Raw genomic sequence first — 11,294 nt, forward strand, 5'->3', positions numbered from 1 at the left:
ACATGCAAGGTTTATTTGTACCCCATGCAAAAATGCTTCTTATGATCAAATTAGTCAAAATTACAGTAAGATAAATATACTTTGGCGTACCAAATTCTCAAATGAACATGAAATTTGCGCTTTACACGCACTATTTCTTTGGCTCCAATGCAAAACTAATTCTTAAGACAGTACGGCTTAGATTTTTCTGATGACAGTACAGTTTAGATTTTTCACACATACCCAAATTATGTTAATATAAATTCCTCACTTCTCTGTCAAACCGCCGAAGGCCCCTGATGATGCTCACACAGAAGGTGACAGATCTGGCAATGATACAACATGACGAAGGCTACAAGACGCCTGGGGGTCCTGGCTCTCGGAAAGTTCAAGGTAAACCCTAGTTCTCGGAAAGAAATGAGGACGGAAGTTAGCCACCAAGATATGTGTACAAAAACATATTATTGTAGAAGGGTGTATAGGGTGGTGCTCTATCGATGACCGTGTCAATAGTATCACAATATATATATATATAAGAAAACTTTTTTTACACTTATCAAACGCAATGAAAGAATACTTGGGGTTTCGCTACGGAAGTTGACCCGCTCTCCTGAAGCACATTGACCTTAGGGATGTGTGACGTCAGGAGTGGGTCAAAGGTGCTCGGAAGCTGATACCTGCCACCGTTCGCTCCCTATTCAAACGTTAAGCAGGTGTCAACCCAATACAGAAGAACAGTCTATTTTAGTCATATTGTCTCATCTCTATTGCTTCTCATTGCAGCACCATTTCATCATTGTTCGCTGCTGTTGGCCCAGCTCGGGTACATCTTCAGCGCTCCGGGGTTGTTGGCAGGACCCCTGTACAGCTACACGGAGTACGGTGGTCTTCCTCAGAAATCGGCACCTAAGGTATTCGTCATTGTGCAGACAATAATAATGTTGCTGCTGCTGCTTAAAAAAAGTCCAAATAAAGGTTTTATAGTTTGTTTCTTTTATTCATTATTTGTAAACTGGGTACTATCCTCCTTGCTAAAGCCATGTTGATTTGATTATATGGATGACATCCACCGTATAATCCCAAAACAATGCGAGCGTTTGACTAATAAAATGTATGAAATCTAAGTCGTCAAGAAGTTTGAACAAAATGGCAAACGCACTGAGTATGGTATGTCTAACAATAAATTTTCCATTTTTATTCTTTCACATCTTCATCAACTTTGGAATTTACTTTGGCATTTTAAGATATTAGTAAAATTAGGGCATAAACGTACTAATTGTACAGCTGTTTTGTACGATTTACAGTATGGTTGAAAACTTCTTTTTTGTTTGTTTTGGAAACGGACATAAAATGATGCGGGCGCGGATGTCATCCATATAATCAACTCAACGTGGCCAAACGGTAAACCATTGAGCCAGCGGTTACAATAGAGAATGGTACCAAAGCTATACGTTTTTTTGTGCAAAAATTGTGATTTCCTTTAATACCAGACACTGGTGCTGTACAAGATACTGACTGCAGCAGCGTTCTTCAGTGTCCATGATGTCACAGGGCATGTTTTCCCCCTACACAAAAATGGAGGTAAACTAACTAATATTTGTTCCATCTTATCGTACTTCTCTTTTTCATGGAACGGTCATCACCATTTTCGTGAATTATATATCGTTCTGTTCGTTACAAAATGCAATACATTGTTCTAGTGAGTCTTTCACAGTCTTGGTTCATAGCCGTCAAGCTCGAGTTCACAGGAACGTGTGACGTTAATTGACTTTTATTCGTTTTGTACATATTTCCGTTACTTTCACAAATGGTTAGATGTTTTAAGGTAGTCATGTTATCGACAGTTTTTTAAAAGTGTTTTAGAATACTTATGTCTCTCATTCTATGGGTATTACCGGTGGTGCATTTAGCATCATTATCTCTTCAATTTCCCGTTTTACAAGCAAACGAATACACAATGTTGAAATTTCTACAAACACAAAGGTATACACAATTTAACGACCACTGCTGCCTTCTTCAAGATCAATACTTTGACTTTGACTTTATACTGATGACCAATCACTTCAGAACGTAAACTCTTTGTGATCTTATTAACACGTGATCTTCCGTGACGTCAGCAATTGATCAAAGGTACCAGGAAGTTAATAATGCCCACCGTCTCTGTTCAATGATGGCTGGTGTGCCTTGATGTATATGTACTGGCGAATGTATGTACACAACGAATAATAGTCGTTAACATAAATGTTTGACTCTTTGTCTCAGGGGGAATTTATTACAACATAACAAACATTTGAAATATTGAAAACTTTATCCCTGTCCTAACCGTTTTTCATGCACTAGTAACAACAATATTCCCTGACTGTAGATCTTGGCTTTGTGGAGAGCACGCTGTTTCTGCAAAGGATCGTCTACTTGTGGATCTCTTCGTTTGTCGCTAGAATGAACTATTACTGGCTCTGGTCGCTAAGTAAGTACATAGTTCTACAGACAGCAAATACATCTTTATCGTTGACCATCTGTTACAACAGAATTACAACTATTGTAATTGAACCTGTTTAACTGTAAAATCAAACACAAAATTGGACAAATTTTTGACTGAACAGCACCAGTCTTTGTCAAGGAATGAGCAATCCACTGCCTGCTGTCGTTACGTTTGTCACATTATGCAGATAGAACACATGATTTAGTAAGCAGTAGATAGGTTGCAGGAAGTCAGGATTTACCAGATGAACTTTCAAGTTGTCACTCCAAATTCTTCTTGCGATTTAAATGAAATAAAGATAAACTAAACGATACAATGTCTAAAAACGATTGATGCAGTCAATCCTCTGCATTCAGATGCACATGAGTATATATGGTTCATTTTTTCAGTTAAGATCACTGTTTGTAGAAAGGAACTGAGCAGATCGACATATTGATTTCAGGTGAGGGTCTGTGTAACGCTGCAGGCCTGGGGCGAGACGCTAGGGGGCACTGGGATGCCATATCAGACTATTCCTTCTTAACGCTGGAGGTAGACTAGCTTTATAACGTAACGGATTATCTCGTTCATGTGTTCATTTTTGGTGACGCCCCAGGGACGAATCCTTCTCATAGTACGTGGCTCGGTTTCAAACTATTCCAAGATCTTCGATTCGTAACAGCCAACGAATGCATAGTCCCAAGAATTCTATTTGTTGACATATGTGCATGGACGTTTCTGACATTGATATGCTCAAATCATTATGCTTACTGTAGTATATGTTTTTCAGTTGTCGACAAATATGATCCATTTCACCCGGAATTGGAACAAAACTACTTCCGCTTGGCTGAAAAGGTAAGATTTTCAAAGCTGTTTTTCTTTCCCTTTTCAAACATTAATTTCTTTCAAACCTTGTGACTTTCCTGACACCGTGTTAATTATTACTTTGTTATCACCAAGTCTTGGCTATCATGTTTGATTAAATTTGACATGCGAATTTCAACAGGTTGGTGTACTACCGTTTTTCACACATGCGCACAGCGCTGACCTTTCTGGTGTCGGCGTTGTGGCACGGGCCACATCCGGGCATCTTCATCGGCTTCAGCGCATGGGCTGTAGTTGTCAGTGCAAACAGAAAGGTGGCGCTTCTTTTTACTACTTCCTTTAGATAGTAATAAAGTAACAATTCCTGCATAACGTCCAAACCTATTCTCGTCTGACGAATTTTTGTCTATGTGCCTTTTTATAATGAAATAAAAGATTGAAATATTAGAATATCAAATCTTGAACTCTTGTCAAATACCTCACACACAGGTGGCTAAGCTTGACCTGCATTCGCGCCTTCCATCTGCCAGGTGGCGCTTCTTGCACACTTTCATGTCATGGCTGACTACACAATTGGCGGTCGGCTTCATCCTCACAACAATCCATCTGCAGGGCGTGGAGCGCATTCTCGTTTTCTGGAGGTAGGAATTCGAAGCAGCCAATAGCCATAGTAATATCATAAATCATAAACGGCCATATATACGGTCCCAATTTAAAAAGAGAGGCCCATGCAAGTAGATTTTTGCACTGTCAGGGGGTACATATGTACTACTCTCCCAAAACTGACTGTCAAGGGCACAGTATGTGTGCCTCTAGTAAAGAAACCATAGTGTTTCTCAAAAGTCCTAAGAAGGACTTATGTGAAAAATTCTTTGACAACTTTTTAAATTTTGTTGTATTGGGTTTTCAAATAAACAAAAACAAAGAAAGTTGGAGAACCATCCAACAAAATGACAACAAGAATATCGCAAATGGTTTCAATATAACCATAACCATAACGATATTGAACTTAGATTCACAAAATGATATAAACAAGATCTCAAACCATAACAATGCTGAACTTAGATCAAGAAATAATATTACTGAGATCTGAAACTTTTACGTGGTAAACGTGTTTGTGATTTTTGTTACAGCTCCATGTACTATAGTCTGCCGCTAGGGGCGCTGCTGTGCCTCCTACTGCCGGTGTAACTCTGATGCTCAACACCACGACACAGCGGGAAAAAGCAAACACCGGTCATACCATGGTTATCTATAATCATCTACTGTCGAATATGTTGCCATATTACGCTTCCTTTATTTCACTTTATAAAAAATCATTGACAACAGATCTATCACTTGCAGAAATTTTAAATGTAAGAAAATGTAGGCATTTTAGACAACGATAGCCTCTTGCACACACTTCTGTAGCGTTATCAAAAATCTTTTGGGGTTTACAGTATGTTACGATATAATCGGGGGGGGGCTCAAATGACTTAATTATTTGCACGGTTTAGAGTTGATTTTTTGGGCCTTTGGAAAATTGCAGAACTGATAGAGCTTTTTCAGTGTCAATAATGTAGAGCTTATATGTTAGTGGCAGTTTTGAAATTAATCTTGCTTTTTCAGCTTTCAGTGATACGTTGATGCTTTCGTTGAGTGCTTTGATTTAGAATACTTTGATCTAGAGTATTTTGGGTAACGTGAAAAAAGCTGCCATAAAAATCATTCCTACGGTGCATTATAAACCAAAGCAATCAACTCAATCGTCAACATATCAATGAAAGCTACAAAGGCAAGTTAGTTTCAAAGGAGCCACTGACAGAGAAATGTGATCGAAATGTGATGAAACTATGCCTGAATTTGCTGTAAGACTCTAAACACTCTTGTCTTGTGAAACTGGTATCGGTTCCCATTGAAGCTGTTGAAAACGCCAACTCACATTTGTTGTATTTAGGACACTCATAAAGCTCGTATTTGTATTTTGAAGTGTAATGAAAATATGCCTGAATTTGTTCTAATACTTAAAGCATTCTTGTCTTGTGGAACTGTATCGGTTCCTATTGAATCTGTTGAAAACGCCAACTCACATGTGTTGGGTTTAGGGCACTCATAAAGTTTGTAGTTGCCAGCTTGCGTCACTGCGGGGTCCGTTCACTGCGTCACTGTTTTGTTATTTTCTCCGATTTTTTATGATCTAGATATTGCGCAATACGTAAAAGTATGACTTAGAAGACGACAAAATGCACAAAAAGAAAGAAAATGTGTTCTTTATCTATGAAATTCGTTGAGTATCTTTCGAACCCCGCAGTGAAGCAAGGTTGACACAAGTGCGGTGGGAGCGTACCTTTCGACTCTAAACATTCTTGTCTTGTGAAAGTGTATCGGTTCCTATTGAAGCTGTTAAAAACGCCAACTCACATTTGTAAATCAGTGACCTCTACCCTTGCCTGACCCCTCAGCCTCCCTCGGCTACTAATTAAGCCGTTACCCGAGGGCATGCCGGGTAATGATGATGTATGACGCGGTGTTCCATTGTTTCGTGTGACAGGTCGCGCCATGTCTGTTTTATGTCGCTTCTAATTACCTGAGCACTGTAGTCTGTCATTATGGTATCCATGGTGTCGGCTGTACGAGAGCAAATGAAGAAATTTCATATGTCATAACCTTTTCATAATGCACCGACTGGTAAATATTCTCAAGTAGTATCGTATGAATGAGGAATGGGAATCGAAAAGAAATATAACATGCATTGGCATAATACCGGCCGTAAGACTTATACTGGCCGATAAAAAATAATGGAATTTAAAGAGATCTACACATGCAACAATAGTTATTTCTGAGATATGCACACTTCAGACATCTAGGTGTCCAATACATCATTTACAAAGCATCGATAACAATGCATTCGAAGACAACAAGGCCAAAAGTTTTCAGTATCTTTTTCGGGGTAGGCAGCTCGTCGTGGGATGAACACACTGTCACATTCATTGTCAGATTTTTAGATCATAATTACACATGCTCACGGCACAAGACGAACATGATTCAACAGCAATCTTGAATTTTTGTTGGTGACCTACAACTCATGTAAAAGTGTGAAGAACCGTTGCATGATAGCCCGGATCTACGACTGAATGGGAAAAATTGAACGTACGCAGCCATTTTCCCGCCATTTTTATATCTACGCTAGCAGTAAAGTGTTACGTCACAGCGGTTGTGACGGACAAAAGTTAAATGAAAATTCTTGACAGTATACGTCCGTTTTCTCATGACATTTTGTATCTCATGCAGGTTTATGTTTTATGCATTTACTAACAGAAAAGGAAGGAACATGGAGGATGTATAAAGGTACATAGCGACAGTTAATTGTGCCGTGTTTCTTCCGGCCGGTATTTTGTACCCCCTCCCAACCACGCGCCCGTTCGCCGTGTAATTCCGCGGCGTGTTAAAATTACGATATTACGCTTTTAGCAGGACAAGAGTGGCAGAAAAGTTACACAGAAGAAGTGGCAAGGGTAAGCTATAACAGCAACATGTAACTGGAGAAAATGATGCGTTGACAATTTGTCAAATCAGTATGGCTAGAGAAATTGTCGTAAACGGCCGGTATTATGATAATAGATGTTATGTGCATGATTATGAATTATGAAGAATGTATCTTACAGAAAACGGTACAAAAATGGTAACAAAAATGCCAATGTACACCCGACTGGTCCCTCGTCGTGTAACTCGAACAGAGACCTTACAGAGACTTATGTCACCAGAAAAGTTAGCTTTTACACACTAAGATAGATTCTAAGTGTACAATATGTAACGACAGTTGGGCTTTATTCATTGTGTACCTATGTTCGTTACTTTAACAAACGGGTTATTGTCGGATCTATTAAATCTAACATCATAAAACGCACAGAATTGCAAAGTTGAGAGACTCAAATACAGAGCACAAAGAGCTTTTTGATAAAAGCTTCTTGGCAGAACACTATACAAAACTTCATAGCATATCTCCCTCAATAGATCTACTTGTTGTTTTTTTAACTTAAAGTAACAAATATAGGTACTCAACGAGGCATCTAAGGTTAAAGTTTCTGTGTTCAATTCCACTTGTTGATATTTTTTTCCGTGCCCTTTCTGTTATTGGTACGAACTTGTGCCATACTAAATAACAATTTCTGTCAACAAAGTCTACATGAATATTGATCGCCGTAAAGGTCCCCTCTCACTTGACGTGCGGCACGCTTGCGGCATTGCTGCGTTCGTTCACTGCGGCACTGTTGTGTTAATTTCGCCGATTTTGTCTTGCACTCACACTGACGTGCGGCACTGTTGCGTTTCTAGACTAAATGAACATGTTATTGGCAATTACAGCGTTGTCAATTTATGAAAAATCACTGTAAAATGATGAGAATGCCCAAAAATGAGATTTATAATGAAAAGATTTCCCTTATGATAATGAATTATATGATACATATGCTATAAATAACCTTGAACGACTTTTACTGTAAAGGAAATGACCCAAATGAACGGACACGAACCATATACCAGATTTGAATCGATGTGTACGTTTTGCACCATGTAACGTTATGTGTAATTATGTATGTTTATATGTTTATTCACCAATTTTGCAAATTTCTATTTAAAATAAAAATGTCTGATATTTCATACTTTTTTTGTATGACGCTGAGTATTTTCATTGTCGGCGGATGGCTTGCCAGCCTATTGATGTCTAAGTCTATCATATTTGTAAAAAGTGAGAAAAATATGGCCCATGGGTCTGAATGACTGCAATTTTGTATTTTATAGGTGGCAGGCTACCAGCAATGATTAGCTTGTAACGTTATAACGCATACGCAAACTCGTTATCATCCAACATAAATAAATTATTTTTGAACGTTGTACGATAATCTTTTTCTCTACATCCGTAGGTTAATCGATAAACCAGTTACATATTTTTGTTTTCAAGTATAAAATACTGACCTACTTCCAATTAAATAAATCAAAAGATGTATTTTTAAGTTAACTCTGAATACGGATACAAGGTAAGTTTTGTGGAATTCGCAGTGTTTTTACTGGATCGAAAACCACTGTAAAATTATTAGAAATGCATCTAAAATAGTTTTTCGGTGATAAAAGGATGTTTACTTTTGATTCTTGGTGTAAAATAGGCAAAATATATCCTTGATACTGTTTGGGGCATGGTGGCGGCACTGTTGCGGCACCGTTGCGGCACCGTTGCGGCACTGTTGCGGCACTGTTGCGGCATCTTGCCACTTGCGTTATTTTTAAACTTTTTAAAAAACGTCGCGCTTGCTTGCGGCACTTCTAGGTTTGCTTGCGGCACCTCTAGGTTTGATTGCGGCACCTCTAGGTTCCGTGGCGGTACATCTGCGTTTTCGAACGCAGCAATGCCGCAAGCGTGCCGCACGTCAAGTGAGAGGGGGCCTTAAGTATGACCCATCTTGCTATCATATCATAGCAATCTATATTTTAATATTCAAATTGGAGGCTTTCGAAACCACCATACGTCCAAACCAGTCGTTATCAAGCGTAATATAAAGTCAAAACCGCCCAAAACATCGCTCATAAACCGATGGAATTCATTGTATGCGGACAGGTGATCATAGATGTTTGTGTCAATGGGAAAATTATCTAAGGGAACATTAAGAATGGTCACACATTCACAAGTTTCATTGTACGTATGCTGTGCTTGGAACGTCTATCACGGAAAACTATGTTTATGTGGTTTTCAACTGTCAGCAGTTTTTGACCATTTCCACCACTTCGGCGGGGTCACCGGGGGGTCAGCACAGTAATTGGATCGCCCGATGAGTGATCGATGCAAGGTTTACCGATAACTCAATTTCTGCATTATGATATGATCGCATTATTGGCTAATCGTATCAGCTATATGGTCGATTATTCAATATAGGCCATCACTATGCTATAATAGAATCATCGATATTTCTTGTGTGTGTTTTTGTGGGTTTTGTTTGAATCCTGCAGTGTAAGTTCTGGCACAAGGCGGCGCTTTTGCACAAGTGCAAGGCCTGTTTCTAAAACTCGTGGCTGTCGTAATACTGAGGCGTTGTCATTTATAAAATCTGCCAAAAACAACATCGCCTCGACCCTCTGTGGCCCGCCTGAGCTTGTATTCATGTATAAGTCATGAGCATAATTGATTTACACTGAAAGCAACGACACCAGCAATTATAGCCATTAAACTCCCGCCCTCCGGGGATTCGGGCCGTTTTATCCATTAGGCGTTCGCCCTCCGGGAATTCCCGTCATTTCCCTGCCAAATGTACAAATTAAATCAAGCTATAATTGGGAGAAGTAGTATAGGGTGAGCCCTGCGACAGTTCTCTCAGAGGAGGATGAACGACCATCATAGAAATCTCTTGCTGTCAATTGATGGCGGGGAGGGCTAGTATTAGAGCAAAAGTTCACCATCATCCAAGGACTATATGCCCTTTCATAACATATATTATATACTAAAGTAATGATTGGGAGTCTTTCACACATACCAGTAACACTATTACTGTATCAACGCAATTTAGGGTAAGACTATGGTAACATTTCCAAACCAGCCTGGCTGTTTGCGGAAACGCAAAATAGAAGTGTAACGCTAGTTCACCTTTATCCGTGGGGTAACCTTTATCCGTTGATATCAAAAGCAGGGTATTGTGAGAAATGTGAGTTCAAACTGCTATATTTTGAAAATATTACAATTTGAAACCGTCCGACGACGTGATATCCCTAAATGTGCTGTTTTGAAAAACAACGGATATAGGTTACCCCACGGTGAACTATCGTTATATCAAGTAATAGGTGCAAAATGTGCCCATTGATAAATTTTTGTGTTTGGTTGTTATTTTTCATATCATATTTTTATTCCCGCAAACCGTTTCCCGGATTCAAAATGTGACCTTGCATAACACAGTGAATACAGTGCTCATGACGTCATCTCTATTGCAGTTTTATAGATTTAATCATCGTTAACCAATCGGCTGCCTCGCCTTGTATAATCAATTTGCATGGAATTCCAGCGTCCCATGCCTGGAACCATGCAGACATATACACACTCATATCACATACAGACAATAAATATCACATTATGTACAAACATATACACCAAGCACGGATATACAAACGTCGTACGAGGGTTCGGTGGTGTCGTGGCGGTGTGTGTGAATTGGAGCTACATCGTCGTGAATGGTTCCACAATACTGGAAGGTAGTTAGTCAATATTCTTTTTCTTGTGTTCATTACTACATTTGTATCAGAATTTACAAAATGATCAAAGTGCATAGCATAAGCTCGCTAACCGTTCCGAGTGCGCGTGCGCAGCGAGAGGAATTGTGGGTAATATGTAAAAGATGAAGGCCTCTGAGACATAATCATGGTATCAATCATTGCTACACCATGACATAATCCAAAACGTCTGGACATTGTTATGCAAATCGAGACAATGTACAGACGAGAGTTTGGGGCCTTCACCTTTTACATATTACCCACAATCCCTGTCGCTGCGCATGCGTACTGGGAATGGTGGACGAGCTCATCAAACTGATTTAGTAATCATGTGATTAAATTCAATGATAGTGAACGCACAGTACATGAGCACGTCACCGGAACGTACTGCGCCTGCGCGAACCCTGGTGTTTTGGGGCTTGGTTTGGTCAACATTGCATTGAAATCACGCTTGTTGCACAGTATATGTTAGAGACATGGTTTCATGTAAAACGTACACGGGATTTTACCCTTATATACGCACGTACTTTCTTAAATGCGGCCCTTTAGTAAACCGGGGGTTTAGCAAGGTTTAACATGTCTATACTTTTCGCGCAGGCGCAGTACGTTCCGGTGACGTGCTCAGTACATGGTCTTTAAATCGTCTTTAAAGTTGTGAGAAACATAAGTCTCCATTCTTGACATAGTGAAAGATGTCAAGTTTCTACAAATACAATGCTTGAAATTTCCCACAGTAAGCTGCTTATGAAAATGCTTTTGAAAAAGATATTAGCAAAGTAAATGCTAATAATGTATTACGGGT

General features: G+C 39.3%; 1 protein-coding gene across 1 annotated transcript; it reads left to right on the forward strand.

Annotated features, from left to right (window-relative positions):
- Positions 1–321: 321 nt before the first annotated feature.
- LOC118427071 (lysophospholipid acyltransferase 2-like) lies at positions 322–4,472 on the forward strand. The gene is made up of 9 exons (XM_035836708.1): positions 322–372; positions 798–890; positions 1,470–1,560; positions 2,345–2,446; positions 2,904–2,992; positions 3,231–3,295; positions 3,447–3,579; positions 3,755–3,906; positions 4,399–4,472. The coding sequence occupies exons 1-9, from the start codon at positions 322–324 to the stop codon at positions 4,454–4,456; spliced, it is 834 nt and encodes a 277-aa protein (XP_035692601.1). The 3' UTR covers positions 4,457–4,472.
- Positions 4,473–11,294: the final 6,822 nt, after the last annotated feature.

Source organism: Branchiostoma floridae, chromosome 12, assembly GCF_000003815.2.
Source record: "Branchiostoma floridae strain S238N-H82 chromosome 12, Bfl_VNyyK, whole genome shotgun sequence".
NCBI classification, from domain to species: domain Eukaryota; kingdom Metazoa; phylum Chordata; class Leptocardii; order Amphioxiformes; family Branchiostomatidae; genus Branchiostoma; species Branchiostoma floridae.